This window comes from Schistocerca americana, chromosome 5 (assembly GCF_021461395.2).
Source record: "Schistocerca americana isolate TAMUIC-IGC-003095 chromosome 5, iqSchAmer2.1, whole genome shotgun sequence".
Classification (NCBI taxonomy): Eukaryota; Metazoa; Arthropoda; class Insecta; order Orthoptera; family Acrididae; genus Schistocerca; species Schistocerca americana.
The window spans coordinates 99,118,205-99,139,740 of record NC_060123.1 but is presented as its reverse complement, the minus strand read 5'-3'; the positions used below and the strand labels follow the sequence as shown (position 1 = coordinate 99,139,740).

At 45.3% G+C, this 21,536-nt stretch overlaps 1 protein-coding gene across 6 annotated transcripts in view; it reads left to right on the top strand.

Moving 5' to 3' along the window:
• Positions 1-21,536, top strand: part of LOC124615286 (E3 ubiquitin-protein ligase Nedd-4) — a 211,034-nt gene that overhangs the window by 177,800 nt on the left and 11,698 nt on the right. For all 6 annotated transcript variants that reach the window (XM_047143053.1, XM_047143055.1, XM_047143052.1 and 3 more), the window contains exons 15-16: positions 9,741-9,981; positions 10,892-11,120. In XM_047143053.1, the coding sequence (XP_046999009.1) occupies positions 9,741-9,981; positions 10,892-11,120 (470 nt within the window). The remainder of the gene's footprint in view (positions 1-9,740; positions 9,982-10,891; positions 11,121-21,536) is intronic.

The following is a 21,536-nucleotide window of genomic DNA, read 5'->3' as shown; positions in this document are numbered from 1 at the left end:
ATACTGCACAGGTCGAGTTTTCTCCCTCTTTGTCGGGTTGTATTGATGACGTCCTACGTGACGTGTCTGACGCGATTGTTCGCGCTGCTAACCTTGCTGTCCCGCGCTCATCTGGACAATTTCGTCGTCGGCAAGTCCCGTGGTGGAGTACGGCCATTGCCATTGCCATCCGTGATCGCCGTCGAGCTTTGCAACACTTTAAGAGGCACCCATCTGTAGCCAGCCTTTCTACCTTTAAGCGCCTTCGCGCTAAAGCCCGTTATTTAATCAAACAGAGCAAGCGGATATGTTGGGAACGATTCGTTTCTTCCCTTGGTTCCACTGTCCCTCTGTCACGGGTATGGGCTACACTTCGCTCTCTCCAAGGTTGCCATCGGCAGTCCACCCTCCCAGGCCTTCACCTCCCAGATGGCATTTGTACGGACCCATTAGTTCTCGCAGAACATCTTGCGACCCATTTTGCAGTGGCATCAGCGTCGGCCTCCTATCCAGCTGCTTTCCTTCATCAAAAACAGCAGGCTGAAGCTGTCACCTTATGTTTCACCACTTGTGAGTCAGAATCTTACAACGAACCTTTCACTGAATGGGAATTTCTTTCTGCTCTATCTGCTTCTCATGATACGGCTCCTGGCCCAGATTCCATTCATAACCAGCTGCTTCAACATCTCAGTGCTCCATAACGGCACCATCTTCTTCGGGTGTTTAACCGTATCTGGCTCCAGGGTGACTTCCCTTCTCAGTGGAGGGATAGCATTGTGGTTCCTGTCCTTAAGCCTGGTCAGAACCCCCTATCTGTTGATAGCTATCGGCCAATTAGTTTGACCAATGTTGGTTGTAAGTTACTTGAACGGCTGGTAGCCCGTCGGCTCACTTGGGTCCTCGAATCTCGGCATCTATTGTCCCCTTACCAGTGTGGCTTTCGAGAGGGACGATCTCCAATCGATCATTTGCTTCGCTTGGAATCCGCAGTTCGGCAGGCTTTTTCCCAGCGCCGCCATTTGGTTGCAGTGTTTTTTGACCTTCGCAAGGCCTATGACACGGCCTGGTGCCATCACATCTTACTAACCCTTCATCAGTGGGGTCTTCGGGGCCCACTCCCGATTTTCATCCGCCAGTTCCTGATCCATCGGTCATTCAGAGTTCGAGTTGGTACTGCTTTTAGTTCTCCACGGACCCAGGAGACGGGCATCCCACAGGGTTCTGTCTTGAGTGTCCTTCTTTTCCTCATTGCTATCGATGGACTTGTGGCCTCTGTCGGTCCCTTGGTCGCCCCTGCCCTGTATGTGGATGATTTCTGCATTTGGGTTAGTTCCTCCTCGATGCCATCTGCAGAACGGCAGCTCCAGGTGGCTATATGGCGTGCCTCTGCATGGACCCTCTCCCACGGGTTTCAATTCTCTCCTTTAAAATCGCGGGTGGTCCACTTCTGTCGCCGTACTACGGTCCACCCTGATCCAGAGCTCTATCTCGCTGCACAAAGATTGCCTGTGGTTCCACAGTTTCATTTCCTAGGTCTTCTTTTCGACAACAAGCTCACTTGGCTGCCCCATATCAGACTCCTGAAGGTAGGATGTTTCCGTAAACTCAATGTCCTTCGCTTCCTTGCCCACTCCTCCTGGGGTGCGGACCGTTCCCTCCTCCTCCGTCTTTATCGTGCTCTAGTTCTGTCACGTTTGGACTATGGTTGTCAAGTTTATGGTTCAGCTGCTCCTTCCACGCTGCACGTGCTGGATCCAGTCCACCATCGTGGTATCCGTTTGGCCACCGGTGCCTTCCCTACTAGCCCTGTTGATAGTCTCCTGGTTGAAGCTGGGATCCCCCCCCTTTCTGTTCGGCGGTCACAGCTTCTGGTGTCTTATGCCCTTACTATCCGTTCTTCTCCCGCTCATCCTTCCTATTCTATCCTATTCCCAGACCATGGACGTCGCCCGCCTGACTCCCGCCCTCGGGCGGGTTTACCGGTTGGGCTGCGCCTTGCGTCTCTTTGCCGTGATTTTCAGCTTCCTTCTTTGTCCTGTCTTCCTCGCTCCCTCCCCTCCACCCCTCCTTGGTTAGTTCCTCGGCCTCGAATTCGGATGGATCTCCGCCGCGGTCCGAAAGATTCCATCCCCCCGGTGGTGTTCCGTTCCTTTTTCCGCCAAATTTTATGGGAGTTTCGGGATGCTGTTGTTTTTTACACTGATGGCTCTAAATCTGCTGATCATGTTGGGTATGCCTTCACGTCCTTTGTTGGAACGGAAAATCATCTACTGCCACCCTCATGTGGGGTGTTTACTGCGGAATTGATGGCAATTTCCCGGGCCCTTACCTTTATTAAACAATCCCAACACAACCGCGTTTTGTTATGTACGGACTCGATGAGTGGCCTTCTTGCTATTGACCGGTGTTTTTTGCGCCATCCCTTGGTCTCTGCCATCCATGACCATCTCGCTGATCTTCACCGTGCTGCTTGTTCCATTGACTTCCTATGGGTCCCGGGCCATGTGGGTATCCCGGGTAATGAGCTCGCTGATCGTTTGGCTGGGGGAGCAGTTACTTACCCCCCGTTTTCTGTAACCCCTCCTGCAGCGGATTTACGGCTTCACATCAAATCCCACTTTGCACAGTCATGGGCCAATTCTTGGGAGGCTACTCCACTGTCTAATAAACTTCGTGCCATTAAGGTGAATACAGGCCCATGGCGTTCTTCCTTTAGCCTCTCCCGCAAGGACTCGACCACACTGTGTCGTCTCCGCATTGGCCATACCAGGCTGACCCATGGTTTCCTTTTGCGTGATGAGCCACCCCCGCTATGTGGTTGTGGAGCCTTCCAGTCAGTGGCCCACATTTTGGTTGAATGCCCCCTTCTTTTGGCTTTGCGTGCTAAGTACAGACTCCCCCACACTTTACCTTTGATGTTGGCTGACGATTCCCGGATGGTCTCTCTGGTTCTAGATTTCCTCCGGGAGAGTGGTTTTTATTCTCAGTTTTAAAGTTTTTAATCTCCCTCTGGTGTTGGGGCAGGGCGGTGAGTGTTTGGGTGTCTCCCACTGTAGGCAGTGTTCAGAGATTCCCGATTCACCTCCCTGACCGGAATTCTCTTTTCTTTCCCTTTTACTCTGTTTTTACCCCTTCTTTTTAAGGCTTGGTTAGTTTTTCTATTCCAATACGTCCTTTCTGCATTATAGCAGTTGTACCTTTTAAGTCACAGGTGGTCTTGCCTTTGCTGTTTCAGCATAGTGTTGGGTTCGTTCTCTTGCAAACTTCCCTCATTTGTTTTTACTAATGACAACGTGACTGCCCTTTTACGTTTCCCCTTTATCCGTTTTATTTTTCTGACTATACTGAGATGTCCCGTTAGCAGAATGGAGTCTATTTGAAACAAGGGACTGATGACCTTGCTGTTTGGTCCCTTTAATCTCAAACAACCAACCAACCAACCCACCTCCTATGAGGTGTTTTAAGTGCTTGCATTTTGGCCACATGTCTTCTCGCTGTTCCCAGGCCCCTCTCTGTGGTGACTGTGGACGTCCACTCCATGAGGGGAGTCCCTGTGTTCCCCCTCCTGTATGTGTAAATTGTCATGGTAGTCATTCTCCACGTTCACCAGATTGCCCAGTATATAAGAAAGAAAAAAAGATACAGGAGTATAAGTCCCTCGATCATTTAACCTACACAGAGGCCCATAAGAAATGTACACGTCTTCACCCTGTGTCCATAACATCTAGTTACGCCTTGGTTACATCTTCATCCCTTCCTCCCCCTTCCTTACCACCATCCTTACCACCATCCCGGACCCCTCTACTCCCCCCCTCCCCTGCGGCTCCCACACATTCTCCTATGGGCACTGCTCCCCCTCCCCAGCCGGAGAAGTGCCCCACTCCTTCGGCGTCTGCCGGTCAAGGGCACCTCTCCTGGGATGCCCCTTCCCGGCACCTTCCAGGTCAAAGGTCTGCTGCCGCGCGACGACCGCGAGAGCCGCGGTCTGTCGGCCCCCAGGTCGCCCGGTCTCTTTCTGTTCGTGATCTTGCTGCAGCTGGCTCCTTTATGCCACACAGCCCTCCTCGATCTCAGCCTGAAAAGAAGAAGAAACATAAGTCCCGGGACAAAGAGCCTCTGGTGTCACCGGAGGTCCCTTCCCTGACTTCACAACCAGATTCTGACCTGTCATTCATGGATGTCGCCCCCTCCTTGTCGGTGACGGGTGGGGACCCAGCGGTATGGCTGGATTTAGCGTGTTCAGCCCTCATTTAAACCATTGTTCTGTGGTTCTCCAATGGAATTGTAATGGATACTATCGTCACCTTCCGGAATTGAAATCCCTTCTTTCGTCCTACTCTGCAGCTTGTGTGGTTCTCCAGGAATCTCATTTTACTGATGCTCACTCACCGACCCTCCGTGGGTTCCGTGTTTTCTGTCGAAATCGGGTCGGACCCTTGCGGGCTTCTGGTGGCGTTTGTACGTTGGTCCGTACAGACATTGCTAGCACGTGGATTCCTCTCCAAACTACATTGGAAGCGGTTGCTGTTAGGGTCCACTTAGACTCTGCAGTCACAGTTTGCAATTTTTATCTCCCTCCTGACAGGACTCTTACACCTGCTGCCTTAACCGCCATTCTTCAGCAACTTCCTCCTCCCTTCCTCCTCCTTGGGGATTTTAATGCTCATCATCCTTTGTGGGGCAGTGCCTTTCCATCTAGACGAGGTCTTCTTATAGACCAATTTATTGCAGACCACGACCTGTGCCTTCTTAATGATGGCTCCCCTACTCATTTCAGTGCCGGTCATGGTACCTTTTCTGCCATTGATCTTTCTCTTTCTTCTCCCTCTCTCCTCCCTACATTACACTGGTCGCCACACGACGACCTTTGTGATAGTGACCATTTCCCGTTGATTATCACGCTCCCTTCCCGCTCCCCGATGGAGAGGTTACCTCGTTGGTCTTTCCACCGCGCCGATTGGCCTCTATACACTGCACAGGTCGAGTTTTCTCCCTCTTTGTCGGGTTGTATTGATAACGTCCTACGTGACGTGTCCGATGTGATTGTTCGCGCTGCTAGCCTTGCTGTCCCGCGCTCATCTGGACCATTTCGTCGCCGGCAAGTCCCATGGTGCAGTACGGCCATTGCCATTGCCATCCGTGATCGCCGTTGAGCTTTGCAACACTTTAAGAGGCACCCATCCGTAGCCAGCCTTACTACCTTTAAACGCCTCCATGCTAAAGCCCGTTATTTAATCAAACAGGGTAAGCAGATATGTTGGGAACGATTCGTTTCTTCCATTGGTTCTACTGTCCCTCTGTCACGGGTATGGGCTACACTTCGTTCTCTCCAAGGTTGCCATTGGCAGTCCACCCTCCCAGGCCTTCACCTCCCAAATGGCATTTGTACAGACCCATTAGTTCTTGCGACCCATTTTGCAGTGGCGTCAGCGTCAGCCTCCTATCCAGCTGCTTTCCTTCATCAGAAACAGCTGGCTGAAGCTTCCGCCTTATGTTTCACCCCTTGTGAGTCAGAATCTTAGAACGAACCTTTTACTGAATGGGAATTTCTTTCTGCTCTATCTTCTTCTCATGATACGGCCCCTGGCCCAGATTCCATTCATAACCAGCTGCTTCAACATCTCAGTGCTCCACAACGGCAACAGCTTCTTCGGGTGTTTAACCGTATCTGGCTCCAGGGTGACTTCCCTTCTCAGTGGAGGGATAGCATTGTGGTTCCTGTCCTTAAGCCTGGTAAGAACTCCCTATCTGTTGACAGCTATCGGCCAATTAGTTTGACCAATGTTGTTTGTAAGTTACTTGAACGGATGGTAGCCCATCGGCTCAATTGGGTCCTCGAATCTTGGGATCTATTGTCGCCTTACCAGCGTGGCTTTCAAGAGGGACGGTCTTCAATCGATCATTTACTTCACTTGGAATCCGCAGTTCGGCAGGCTTTTTCCCAGCGCCGCCATTTGGTTGCAGTGTTTTTTGACCTTCGCAAGGCCTATGACATGGCCTGGCGCCATCACATCTTACTTACCCTTCATCAGTGGGGTCTTCGGGGCCCACTCCCGATTTTTTATCCGCCAGTTCCTGATCCATCGGTCATTCAGAGTTCGAGTTGGTACTGCTTTTAGTTCTCCACGGACCCAGGAGACAGGCATCCCACAGGGTTCTGTCTTGAGTGAGTGTCCTTCTTTTCCTCATTGCTATCGATGGACTTGTAGCCTCTGTCAGTCCCTTGGTCGCCCCTGCCCTGTATGTGGATGATTTCTGCATTTGGGTTAGTTCCTCCTCGATGGCATCTGCAGAGCGGCAGCTCCAGGTAGCTATACGGCGTGCCTCTGCATGGACCCTCTCACACGGGTTTCAATTCTCCCCGGAGGTTTCCTTTAAAATCGCGAGTGATCCACTTCTGTCACCGTACTACGATCCACCCTGATCCAGAGCTCTATCTCGCTGCACAACGATTGCCTGTGGTCACACAGTTTCGTTTCCTGGGTCATCTTTTCGACAACAAGCTCACTTGGGTGCCCCGTATCAGACTCCTGAAGGTAGGATGTTTCCGTAAACTCAATGTCCTTCGCTTCCTTGCCCACTCCTCTTGGGGTGCGGACCGTTCCCTCCTCCTCCGTCTTTATTGTGCTCTAGTTCTGTCTCGCTTGGACTATGGTTGTCAAGTTTATGGTTCAGCTGCTCCTTCCACACTGCACGTGCTGGATCCAGTCCACCATCGTGTTATCCATTTGGCCACCGGTGCCTTCCCTACTAGCCCTGTTGATAGTCTCCTGGTTGAAGCTGGGATCCCCCCCCCCCCTTTCTGTTCAGCGGTCCCAGCTTCTGGTGTCTTATGCACTCACTATCCGTTCCTCTCCCACTCATCCTTCCTATTCTATCCTGTTCCCAGACCATGGATGTCGCCCACCCAACTCCCGCCCTCGGGCGGGTTTACCGGTTGGGCTGCGCCTTGCGTCTCTTTGCCGTGATTTTCAGCTTCCTTCTTTGTCCTGTCTTCCTCGCTCCCTCCCCTCCACCACTCCTTGGTTAGTTCCTCGGCCTCGACTTCGGATGGATCTCCGCCGCGGTCCGAAAGATTCCACCCCCCCCCCCCCCACCCCCCCCCCGGTGGTGTTCCGTTTCTTTTTCCGCCAAATTTTATGGGAGTTTCGGGATGCTGTTGTTTTTTACACTGATGGCTCTAAATCTGCTGATCGTGTTGGGTTTGCCTTCACGTCCTCTGTTGGAACGGAAAGTCATCTGCTGCCACCTACATGTGGGGTGTTTACTGCGGAATTGATGGCAATTTCCCAGGCCCTTACCTTTATTAAACAGTCCCAACACAACCGCGTTTTGTTATGCACGGACTCGATGAGTGGCCTTCTTGCTATTGACCGGTGTTTTTCGCGCCATCCCTTGGTCTCTGCCATCCATGACCATCTCGCTGATATTCACCGTGCTGCTTGTTCTATTGACTTCCTTTGGGTCCCTGGCCATGTGGGTGTCCTGGGTAATGAGCTCGCTGATCGTTTGGCTGGGGGAGCAGTTACTTACCCCCCAACCCCATTTTCTGTAGCCCCTCCTGCAGCGGATTTACGACTTCACATCAAATCCCACTTCGCACAGTCATGGGCCAATTCTTGGGAGGCTACTCCCCTGTCTAATAAACTTCGTGCAATTAAGGTGACACCAGGCCCGTGGCGTTCTTCCTTTCGCATCTCCCGAAAGGACTCGACCACACTGTGTCGTCTCCGCATTGGCCATACTCGGTTGACCCATGGTTTTCTTTTGCGTGATGAGCCACCCCCACTATGTGGTTGTGGAGCCTTTCAGTCAGTAGCCCACATTTTGGTTGAATGCCCCCTTCTTTTGGCTCTGCGTGCTCAGTACAGGCTCCCCCACACTTTACCTTTGATGTTGGCTGACGATTCCCGGATGGTCTCTCTGGTTCTCGGTTTCCTCCAGGAAAGTGGTTTTTATTCTCAGTTTTAAGGTTTTTAATCTCTCTCTGGTGTTGGGGCAGGGCGGTGAGTGTTTGGGTGTCTCCCACTGTAAGCAGTGTTCGGAGATTCCTGATTCACCTCCCTGACCGAATTCCTCTTTTCTTCCCCTTTTACTCTGTTTTTACCCCCTTTTATACATACTTTCTACATTATAGCAGTTGTACCTTTTAAGTCACAGGTGGTCTTGCCTATGCTGCTTCAGCATAGTGTTGGGTTCGTTCTCTTGCCAACTTCCCTCATTTTGTTTTTTACCAATGACAACATGACTGCCTTTTTACGTTTTTTCCCTTTTTCCGTTTTATTGTTCTGACTTTACTGAGTTGTCCCATTAGCGGAATGGCGCATATTTGAAACAAGGGACTGATGACCTTGCTGTTTGGTCCCTTAAACCTCAACCAACCAACCCTCACCCCACCTTCCCTCACCATTAGCCACTCCAAGCCAACCCCCTTACTTTGTGCTGTGTCATGACCATGAGCCAGCTCCTAGCTGATCAGCAAGCAGGCCTGATCTCCAATTCTCTGAAATGATGTGTGATCTTTTAAGGGATTGATGGATTTTTGTCTAGTGGGCTTACAAAGTCATAACACAGCTGCAGAATGATAATGCTGCACTTGTACAAGGGTGCAGCAGTTGATATTCCTTCCCTTTACTTCTGCAAAAGTGCAAAGCATAGGAACCAGTCTGTCAGATATATCCTGCTATGCAGTAGCAAATGAGTCCCTTCATGAAACCATATAATTCTTCTTCTTGTCCTACCTATCCTCCCATGTAACAAATTTCTTGTCTTTTAGTGCTCCATCTTCTCTTGTAGTCTACTGAACTTTCCTGCAATTTGACTACTTCTCTCTTTTAAAATTCAACCGGAAAGGGTTCCAATCATTTTCAGTCAATCTGTTGCTCTTCCTTGGCCTGATTGATGATTGTGTTGGTTTTCGTGAATCATAATATTCCAAGGTTAGAGTCAACTACTGTCAACCCTGTACCTGTTGACAACAGATGCTTTGTTAAATGGAAAAAGTTGAGTGGTTCAGGTTATAGAGAAAAGTGTAGTCCAAAGCATTTAGAATTATTTGTATAAGGAATGTGTCACACATTTCAGGTAGTTTACATGCACTGACTTTTTTTCTCCAGTTGCAGTTACAGATTTTTGATTTCTTGTACTTAAAAATGTACACAAAGTGTTGAACAAAATATTTTCCAGTAACTGTCAGCCCAATTGTAGGGGATCAGTTGTGCACTTGTATGTGCATTAGTATTTCATTCCTGTGTCACAATGCTTTGCTTTACTGTAATGTTAACTTTTCTGTAAGACTGTTTCGTACAAAAAAGGGAAGGAGAATTTTTCGAAATGGCTTTTAATGTACTTTCTGTTTCATTGGACTTATTTCATATGCCTGAAGCTTATGGCACTACGTGTGTTTTTGCTTAAATCTGTCAACCAGAATCGGTTAATTTATCTCAGTTACAAAAAAATTCTGCACATTTTCAGTAGGTTTGGAATTAATTGGGTAAAGTAACACACTTTCCTCCTAGTGACAGAATTCCGTTTCTGTGAGTGGGAGTAGACAATTGTGAAATATTGAGAAATACACCACTCTTTGGAAGGAGGGAGGGAGACGAAACACTTACCATTGTGAAATATTGAGAAATACACCATTCTTTGGAGGGGGGATGAAAAACACTTACAAAATATAATTCTAGATATATTTGCATGCTTACATAATATTTTTCTCTTGCTAAAATGGTGAATAATAAGCCAGAAATTATTATTTGCAGCCTTTTTTATCCGTCCATTTTATAAAATGATGTTGAATAAGCCAATTGACTTGAAGGACATGGAGAGTGTTGATTCAGAGTATTACAATTCACTTTTATGGATTAAAGAAAATGATCCAAGTGAATTAGAACTGACATTTTGTGTTGATGAGGAAAGTTTTGGCCACTTTTCACAGCGTGAACTGAAACCTGATGGAGCAAACATTCCTGTTACAAATGAAAATAAAGATGAATATATTAGGTAATTATGTTCATAATTTATGTTCTTAAATGCTTACATAATAAGAGGTTACAGAATAAGAGGTTGCACTGAATAAGTAAAAAGTAACTTCCTGCAAGTTAATGTATACAATTTCAGTGATACTTAACACACTGAAATATAGGATACCTTATGAGTAACTGTGCATTTTGTATTAAATGAAGCCACTGTGAAATTAAATGTGTTTAATTATTGTCAGTAAGAAATTCAGTGATAAAAGCGGCAGTTGCTGTAACCTGGAATAAAATTTCTTGCAGATGGAATGCCCTTTTGCAGAATTTCAACAATCTGGTAATTTCTTCATAAACACACTACTGTGTACACTAGTGTTACCACTTGACTGAAACTACCTACCTAATGGTGCTGCCTTCTGTATTGTAGCAGTCCAGCAGCACAATGCCTAATACTAAGTCAACATTGATCAATAGTAAGGCAAATCAGGCTATTTATGTAGTACTTTCTCAGTGTTCACTGAGTGGTCGTGAAAGAGTCAGTAACAAAGACACCCCTACCTCAAGTACTATATAGGATTCATAGTTACTGACTTTGGACAACACTCATGAAGTTCATAAATTTAATGAAAACGTATACAGTCAGTGACTCATAAGGGATTTTGGTATGCAGCCACAAAAATCTTTGCTTGTTTACATTATCTGACAGGAAGCAAAACAAATTTCAAATCTAATCAAAACAATTTTTTGACAGCTTCTTTTATTCAACAGATGAATACTTAATTAAACACTGGTAATTTGTGTAGTTGTTAATTAATTTGTAACAAAATAATTTATTGGAATTATTTAATTTGGATTTAACTTTGCTGAAATGTGTCGATAGTTGCTAGAGTGAAAGTAAACGTAAAAATATTAAAATGAAACATATGTTTTGTTGACAGCCTTGTCATACAGTGGAGGTTTGTTTCAAGAGTCCAAGAGCAAATGAATGCATTTTTGAATGGATTTGAAGGTTTGGTACCTTTGCCATTAGTGAAAATATTTGATGAACATGAACTGGAATTGCTGATGTGTGGAATACAAAACATTGATGTGAAAGACTGGAAACAAAATACTCTTTACAAGGGTGACTACCACCCAAATCATATAACAGTGCAGTGGTTCTGGAGGGTATGTATTTTTTATAAGTTACCCTTTTTTCATTTGGAGCTACATCCTATTGTTATACAATAAGCTGCTAAAAAAAAACTTGATTTAACATTTGCCATTTCATGTGTTGGTGTGTGTGTGTTGGTGTAAGTGTGTGGTGTGCTGGTTGTGGTTCTAAAATTTTCTCCTGGTGCTGGTGGATGCATATCCTTACTAAAAACATCCATTTTCTGCAGTGTTCTGCACCATATTAATATTGTTGATTACACACGAACATTGTATATTGTTTTAGTCTGTCATTGAATGTCTTCTGTGTAAGGTTATAAAAAATTGTAGTAGGTGAAGAGTATACCAGTGGTAAATAGGGTATTAAACTTTGATTGGGGAGTGTATAGAAACACAATATTGAAAATGAGGTTTGTAGGTGGCATGTAATAGGAAAGTGGGTGACAAAAGACCCATTTTAGTTGTAGACTAATATAAAATTGCTAGTAGATACATTGCCTGTTGGCCAGCAAAGTTTCAAGATGCAGAACTACAAGAGGTTACGATATCTTTTGACCTGTAAATTATTTCAGTTCTAAGATCCAGACTTTATTGGTATACCATATCTTTGCATTTTCACTGTGGTTACTAATACAGCAGGTGTACTCTTCCCCCATTTCCAGGAAATGATATTGCACAAAATAGGGACATAATTTTTAAATGTGTGGTTTTTATTTTGCAGTCTTCTGTATTGTATTTTGTGTGTCCCTCATGCACTGTGTTTATCCAGAGATAAAATATATTCAAGCTTTCTCATGGAAAAGACATAAGTTCTCCAGTGCTTCACAAACATTTCCATTAGTGAAAGAAAGTGAAATCTTAGATGTCATCAATTGCTGGCGAAAAATAGAAATCGTCATATATTTAAGTTACCCCTTAGTGTGTGATAGCAAAAGATTCAGTAATTTAGTACTACTTTCTGTATAATCCTGTAAATGACTGCCATTTCTAAGTTGGTATAGAGTGGTGACAGATTGTAAATCTCGTGTGTAATTCCACCTCCAATCGATCCCTTTCATGATGTGTTTCTTATTCCACCTCAGATATTGTGAGGGCTTAAACAAAGTAGCTGTGTTGTAGAGTTTGTAATGTTGCATGCCTTCTACCATTAGGAAAGTGGTTTTCCTTATGCTTTTAAGGGAATGACTCGCGAATCGACTCTCTTGATACTCCATGTTTGTGTTTCACTGAAATAATCACACTGTAACAACATACATGCAATGAGACTAAGAGGTATTACTCTCAGTTTTAAGGAACCATTGAGGTTTTTTGTTAATATTTTTATTTATAAATTTAGTAATTTTGTGAATAAAACAATGCGATTTACCTCTGTGGACATGCCTGAGATGCAGACAGATCTGTTCTACAAACACTGTTGGCATGTAAATGATTTAAGGAATAAAGGTAACAACTCACTGAATAGTTTCGGCATTAAGTTGTTGACAGACATAAAATAAGACGGAGAATTTTGGTGGCTTTTGTACAAATTATGTTAAGGGAAAAGGGAGAAGGGAAAAGGGAAGGGAAGGGAACTATTAATGTCGGCTGCCTTGGGACTTCATGTGGAATCAGCAGCGATGAGTTAAAATTTGTGCCAAACTGGTATTCGAACTCAGGAGCTCCTGTTTACTAGGCAGTTGCATTAACTGCTGTGCTATCTGGACATAGTCCACACAATTGTGATAAACACTGCATCCGGGTGGCGCAGTGGGTAACACAACTGCCTAATAAGCAGGATATCCTGGATTCAAATCCCGGTCCAGCACACATTTTTGCTCATTGCTGCTGATTCCACATCGTCACGAGGCAGCTGACATCAATAGTTCCTTACCTCTTTCCTTTCTCCCCCTGTCAACTTCAGTTATCATAATACATATCACAGCTGCAGATTCTGTGTGGGGTCTAGTCTTCCGGACATGTCTGAAAGACCAGACGCCACACATTCATATAACATATTTTGGAAAAATCCTTCAGGGAGAGGTAGGTAGAATAGAGAAAGACAGAGAAGGTGATGTGAGTGCAGGATGACTGAAATTAAGATTGTGGTGCGAGGTAAAAATAGATGTGAGACGGGCTTGCAGTGGTTGGAAAGAAGAACTCCCATCTATCTAAGTATCCAGATGGCATAATTGTGCAGCAGCCAGTGACATTGAGCATATTATGCTAAGCAGCAAATAGTACCTCTGATTTTGGCCACACATTGACAGTGACTATTCATTCAGATGGACAATTGGTTAGTGACCATACAGAAAATAGGGCAAAATATTCACATCAAGAAACGAATAGTGGAGCAAGCTAATGTGAAATTAAGCCGAAACATTAATGCCAAATGGAGGAATACTTGTAAAATATTAAAGTAGGTGACCCTGCCAGATGTAAGTGGAAATCAAACAAGTATCATGGCTCTGACAATGTTTAAATCAATTAAACAAATGGCATATGGTAAAGTAAATATGCATTTTTTAATAGTTGCAAAGATGGATTTGAAATATCTCTAGTTATTGTAAAGCAACTACTGACACAATGGTCACACAAATCAAAAATTCGTCTTTTTTTAGTTTGTTTTATTAAAGAATGTGACATTCTGAATCGGAGCTCATTTCATGTTTGAAATTACTGGTGAATATCACACACTCCAGTCTTTGATCCCAATAGAATTTTTTCCTCCATCTCTCTTTCTCCTGGATACCACAGTGATCTTCTTTGGACATTTGGTTTCAATAATTTTCTCAAGAAGGTTATGTAAAACTTCCTCTGATCCCATGACATAACTTTCCAGAATGTTTTAATACTGGCTGCCTCTCACGAGCAGAAGCCTCATAATTTTTTCTTCGAACAGAATTCTCCCACATCTTTGAAGTTCATGTTCGGCCTATCTTCTGGGTTATCTTGGAGTATTGTGAATAATTTTACCACGTCATCTTTTTTTGTTTGCGGTGCACACCTGTTCATACATTCTCAGCATCTAATGGATTTTTTCTTCCTGACAGTGCTTAAGTCACCACGCTTTTGCATTCAATCTCCCCATTTCTGATTGTGGTGTTTCAGCTTCATTTCCTTTGCAAGGAATCAAAAATTTGTCGTTCTGTCAGTAACAGCAAGTGCCGAGTCATGCTAGCTGACTGAAAAATGCAAAATTGATGAAAAGTTAAGTGGTTATGATGCTTCTACACTAATGTCTGATATAACCGAGTAGGGTGAGGATATAGTCGCACTTTTAAGAAGAATCTAGTAACTGACTTGCACAATTGTAAATTTGTGTATTAGAGGTTATGCAAAGGCTCCGTACAGTATTCAGCTTTTGTGTGCCATAGATGGTATGCAGGAGCAGTTTATTGTGATAGTCATTTTACAATTTAAAAGTGGACGTAGGGCCTCTATCTTTCACCAATTTGCATCACATCAGGGTGGTTTACATTGGTGGGTATTACATTGTCTAACATGGCAACAGATGTCTTAGCAGAGTCTGGAAGAGGTTAGATTTCAGAATGAATAACCAAAATTCTGTAGCTTACATTGATGCAGCCATACTTCATCAGTAGTTACAAAGTGGTAGCCATGAAACTGGAACCTTCCCAACTCTTATGCATGTCTCTCGGTGCAAAGACAGTGAAAAATGCAACAAATGAATGGTACCCACTATCTTGATGCCGAGTTCACACACAACCGGAGAGGTACTAAAAGAAGTAACACTTCAACTGTTGATTTGTGTGAGAGAGTATGCTATCCTGTTCCTAGAAATAATAAAGATCCAGTGCGGCAAATGACTCGCTGCTTCATTTTGGCACTGAATTTACATATGTAATGTAAGTATGAACTTACGTGTGTTAATACAGAAAGCGATAGTGTCAAAAGTAAACTGCACTTTATTCAGTTTTGTATCGTCTGGTGTTTTTATGATGAAATATCGCCACAGGTCCAGTGTTTGAAAACAATTGAAGGGAGTCATTTTGGGCATTTTTAATGTTTTCCAAAATGTTAATTTCAAGACGGGAACAATAACATTAGTCTTCATACTTCTGATTACTCTGTTGTTGTCACACTACCCCAGCCACTCCCCTCTTCTTTTTCATGTATTGTTTGTTAAGTGGGAATGTGTGGGTATTGACACTTACGTGCCAGTCGTGCAGTGAGCCGACTTTGTTGTCGCACCTAAGCACATCGTTCTGGTTGTAGGCTGTTGTGACAGTGTGGTAACAGGAATTGATAAGAACACTTGCTGAAATCATATTTATTCTGCCAACTGAGTAAATGAACAAGTGACAAAAATAAAATCAGATTGCAATGTCCATTTACTGGTGATCGTGATAATTGTGCTTGCATAACAGTTCCACTCGAACACAGACACCGGAGGGTGTACACTTTCTGGTGACGAGCACATCGTCCGATCATATGAGGGCAAGAGAACAGTGGACACATGTCCAAAATGACAAAAGTGAAATGAACCTTTTTCTTGCAGTCACAGTGTGCCATTTGTTTCATTGATGTGACGAAGTGAAGGCACAAACAAATGGAAACCACCCAACAAACTTCAGTACACGTCTGTGGGGAGCACATATTAAGCTCAACTGTTCGTTGTCTACAGATTGGAGTGAGTGAGTGTTTGTGTGTAGCCAATCTGCACCACACGTTGCAGATCCTCTCTTGAGAGCAGACCTGCAAGAAAGTTCTGGCATCCAGCTTGTGCGGCAGATGTTTGGATTTTGTGCACTTCGTTGTCACATCAGTGCGAGTGTAATGAAGGTGAGATGGTTAGTGATGAGTAACATGAAAAGATGTCATCTCGAAAAAAAAACACTGATAATAAAAGGTAACGAAATAAGGCATTCACGAGTTTCAGGGTTCAAAGTTCATAGACATACTTGGTTGTGGGAGTAGGGCATGGAATTCAGTCCAGACTTAAAGTTTCGGTTCATCAGAGGTAGGGAGATCATGCAAAGTATTTGTACTCATGTGAATATGGTTTTGTCACGTGAATGCAGTTCCTGGAACTGCGATGGTTGCGCGGGAGATAGTTTCTGTAGTTCGATTGGGAGGCAATGTGCTGATGACATAGCTCACTGGCAACAGAGTGAATACAGCACGCGATGGCTGTGGTGGTGTTATGATGGAGCACTGGCATTTGAATCAAGACAGGTCTGGCCAGTGTGCATGATGTAGTCTGCTCGTGGCTGTGGTGGGATGGCCCAGGTGCTTACAGTGAGTACAGCCTGGGCAGCTGTACTGGCTGGCTGGGCAAGGTGTGGTGGGGCTGTGGCACACGTGACAGTGCCTTGACAGCTGGTGGTGTGCGTGAGTCATTGGCAGCCATGGGTGTGGGCTCTGTGCTTGACTTGGTCGATTGACAATTTGGTTGGCTTGCCTTTGCACTTGATGTCGAGCATTCTCTCGCCGTGGGTGAAGATGCGGCATGAACCCAAGTGTGGCAGTGGAAGTGGTGCCACTACTGTGTCAGTACACAGCATGACATGTGTACAGTGCTGTAAATTGGCATTTATGAACACTTTGCTGGTGCGATGCCATGTCGGTGTTCAGAGGTAGACTACGTGGGTGCACAGACGTTCTGCCAGTGGAGGGGCTGATACATCACAAGGTGATAGCTCTTCCATAAAATCACTGGAGATGGTGAGAGCTTGTCATACACAAGGTCGGCAGGTGAAGGGCCGATCTCTTCTTTCAGTGTTACTTGGCGGGCCAAGCAGTACCAGTGGGAGTGCATCCACATAACTGTCATCATGGCAAGTTAGGGCAGCTTTCGGTGTTTGATGGACCTGCTGGATCATGATGTTAGATGGCAGGTGGTAGCTGGTAGCTCTGTGTAACTGTACACAACACAGTCCGACGATTTAGTTGAACAGCGCACAGCCAAACTGGTGGCCATGATCCTTTGTGACATGACAGGGGCAGCCAAAGTGTGCCACACAGGTGGCAACGAAGGCTGTGGTGATGTCGGCAGTGATGTCCGCTATGGGTGAGCCTTCAGCCAGCGTGTGAAGCAGTGTGCCATCGTCAAAAGATACTGCTTGCCTTTGAACAGAGGAAGTGTGCCAACAATGTGTCAATGTGGACATGTCTAAAATGGCATGCCACATCAGGAAAGGGACTGATAGGAGAATGGGTCTGCCTCCTGACTGACACGTTAGGAATCACTGCAGGTGCGTGGCCATTGACGAGAGTCTTTCTGTAGTCCTGGCCAGACAAAATGAGCCATGAGCGACACATTAATGCCGATGCCAGGGTGTGATAGTCTGTGGGTATGGTTGAAAGTACCGTGCCTGAATTTCTCTGGGAGAAAGAGGCGGTGTGTGCCTTTCGAAACGTCACACCAAATTTAAATGATAGGTTCGCGATTGGGCACTAGCTCAATCTGTAGGCCGCTGGATGTGTCGTGGTGGAGGTTGTCCAGTTGTCATGTCATGTTCTTGGACAACATCCTCAGAATTCACAGGAGAGATAATGGCACAAGCTTGTGACAAGCAATCAGTGACGATTTGTCAATTCTGAGATATGCCAGATGTCTGTGGAGAACAGGGACATATACTCCAACTGCCGAAATTGATGCGGTGTACACTAGCTATTATTGCTCCGAAACACAAGAGTTAGGGGCTTGTGGTCAGTGAAAATTACAAAGCAATGAGCTTCTACCAATGGGTGCAAGTATTTTACTGCCTCAAACACAACAAGCAACTCACGATCATAAGTACTCCATGTGTGCGATACTGAAAGCTTCCGTGAGAAGAAACTTGAGTGGCTGCCAGCTGCCACCAACACATTGTTGAAGCACTGTCCCTATGGGCTGTCCAGCTAGCATCCACGGCCACAGGCAGTTCACCACCATGCATTGAGTGAGTGAGCAGCATCGCTTCTGCGAGGCTTCATTTGGACTTCTTAAAGCTTCTCTCCATTAATCATCTTGTGGTGCAGTTCTTCTTGTTGTGCCCGTGCTTGCTACGAAAATGGGATGAGAAGTTCCACCTTATGCAAGACACCTTTTTTCCTGTTTTGTTTCATCCATACGTGTTTCAACACTTTTGTGCAATCATCAGTGGGCTTAATTTTATTTTTAACTTACATGGTGTTAATGTCCATTTATTTTGGTAGCTATTCTGCTACACAATATAAAAATTGTCATAGTTTTGAAGTTGGGGTACGTTCTCCTGTGTTTTTGGCAAAGTAAATAGGCTTACTTCGTGACCTATGGTCGCTTGGCACTGCACTTTTTCGATTTCTCAAAACAGTTTCTCTCCATTCCATCTGTCCAGTTAACAGACGTTCTTCCCGTCAACATAGGGCTGCGTAGAGCTGCCATCAGGGGTTGCAGAACTGAAGTGGCATTAGGCAGATTGTGCCAATAAAAATTTATCACGCTAAGATAGCAGTGTAAGTCTGTGCATTAGCGGGTGCCGCACATTCAAGATTGCCTGTACCTTGCCTTGTAGTGGCATGGAACTTTCGCTGTTTAGTCCCCCTTAAACATCCCAACAACCACCACCACCGCATGGAACTACCAGGAGTGATTAAATGCCCTAGAAACTCAATTTCTATGACTCCGTATATACTTTTCAAGAGGTTAACAAAGATGCTGACCTTGCTCAGGCATTAAAATATGGTTGTTACATGGAAACAGTGGATCTTGGGCTACTTTAATAGACAAGGGTGTCGTCAAGATATGCAAAACACCATGGTAAGGCTCTCCAAAGGCCAAACATCATGCATAAGCTTTTGAAAAGTCCAAATGGCATGATAATTGTTGTTACCTGAATGTCTCAAGTGCCACAGGGATTTGCATGAATGCTTTCTTGCAGTCAGTTTTGCAAACTATGAGCCCATCAAGACGTGGCTAAAATCCAGTAAGTGTGGTACCAAATACCGATCCAGTACCATCCGTGCACTGACAGTCTCCACATGGGTGCCGTTAACTACCTTTCTTTGGCACTAAGAGCAGGGCTGCATGATGATAGACCAATGCACTGTTGCAATGTGCCCTCGAATTTAGCCTTTGCTACAGCAAGTTACTTGTGCACAAGTCGATGTGGACGGCATTTGGTGGGTAGGCCAGGTGTAGTCACGTTGTGGTGGACCGTTGAATGTTAGATATCCCTCAGTGCACCATGCTGGTGAGTGTGCTCTAGAAATTTGTCAAGTATATCTGTGTACAGTCTGAGGGACTTAAATGGTTTAACACTGAAAAAGGGGGCCTGCCATCATCATCCCGCTACTTTCAGATTTTTTGTTGAATCGATCAGCAGAGCATTTGCGGTGTCAGCTAATACATTGTATTGGCCTAGGAAATCCACATCCTGTTTGGTGTGTTGGTATCAGCCATAATAAATGTCCACGCGAATGTGTGGCGCAGTTCAAGGCCCAAATTTCAGTGATGAGTGCGATACGTTTTTATTGTTGAATTGCTTGGCACCATAAGAGACAATGCCTCGGCATTCCGGTAGTCTCTTAACATAGATTGGGGGAAAACTGACAAATCAGAACCCGTGTCTACAAGGTACTTCACACTGCCAGACCGTTCAGTTACAAAGAGATGCCTGGATATTGGACAGCAGCCGGATGTGTCTAGGCCCGTTTGCAGCTGGAATTTTGATGTGAGCAGGGAGACTGACACTTTGTCACTTTGTTGCCAAAGATGGAATGATACCAGCAAAACCCATTCGTCTGCTCCTCTAACATTGTTGGCATACTGCCAGAATGGCTGGTGCAGCTGGGTCGGCGGTACCAGGATCTGCTGCCGCTAAAGTGCCTGCTGCTCTCTGTCCGTGACTGATCCTGGTCGACCTGTGTGCTGAGTACTGCCACCTGTGTGACCAAGTCTTGAACTGGGTAGGACAGGTTGGCATCCATTCTGATGGCTGTGGGAGATGCGTGTCACCTCAGAGTCAAATTTGCCAGTGCGGCTACAGCATTATAGACTGTCGCGGCCGTGGTATTAGGTGCCATTGCCAGCATGTCATGCATCCGATCAGCCAAGTCCACAACGGCATCCAGTTGTGTTTCTGTTTGCATGGCAATGACTGTTTGCACTTGTGCTGGAAGGCTGCGCATCAAGGTGGAACGCAACTGTGTGTCTGGGACCTGGGACCATATCGCACTGTGCGAGGCTCCATAGATGGCATAGGATCTGAGATGGCCTCCTGTTTTAGAGTGTGGTGAAGTTGCAGGTGATGTTGTTGCTCAGGGAAACAGCCTCCACTTGGTTGAACCACATGATTGGGTCACGGGGTCAAAAGGGTGGCAGTCTGACTCACACCCATCCTGTGATTGCTGGTGCTTCTGTAATAGTGGCAGGAGTCGATGTGGCCATGCCTTGCGCACAGAAGTTCCAGGTGGGCAGTGATCGTGCTTGCGGAGAGTGTCTGAGCTTGCTCTCCAGGATCTAGTTGCACGCTAGCAACTCATCTTTTGTATTTTGTTTACTGTCTATTGTCTTTTGCAGTTCTTCCTAAGTCGTTGTCATGATTTAGCACCTAGACTTTACTGTCGCAACCACACACTTTGTTCAGGATGTACGCTATGGTGACACTGTGGTAATGGGAATTGTAAGTACACTTGCAGAAAATGTGTTTATTCTGAACAAGTGACGTAATTGAAATCAGACCACAGTGTCCATTAACTACTGATCATGATAATTGTGCTCGCATAACATTTCCACTCGAACACCAATTCCAGAGGCTGTACATTCCTGGGTGATGAGCATGTTGTCCAATTTTGTGAGCCCAGGAGAACAGTGGACATGTATCCAGAATGAAAGGAATGTTTTCCTCGCGATCATGGGGGACCGCGTGTTTCACAGCCACAACAAAGCGAAGGCGGAAATGAATGGACTACCAAACAAACTTCTGTACATGTCTGTGGGGGGGCTCACATTAAGCTCGACCAACGTGATCCGCGGATAACATGTCTGTACTACATGCTGGCTCAGTTCGCACTGGTGTTGCTTTTCTTGTTTTACTGATCTGCAATCGTGTGCACCATACATTGCTAGAATTTTGCCTCTCAGCAGATATGCAAAATGTCTGACACAGCTTACTTGGGCCAGCTGTGAGAGGCTATGGTCCATTTACGCATTTTTGTGGCATGGCTGCTGTACTTGTATAGGAACACTCTCTTATCGAAACACATGTTGTTACTGTTAAAGTGTATATAACATTATCCCTTGCATGTTTTCCTGACCCATAATATTTTGGTGATTCTAATTATGACATGTATCAAAAGGAATTTTCATGGTCCTTTGTACTATTAAGTGTCCTACTTTTGTGTATGATGTGAATCTCACCTCCCCCCTCCCCAGCTTACTCATGACAAAGTATTTTAAACATTGCTAAAGAAATAAGTACAACTGGAGGACTCACATTTCCATTTCTTATTATTAAATATGTTGTA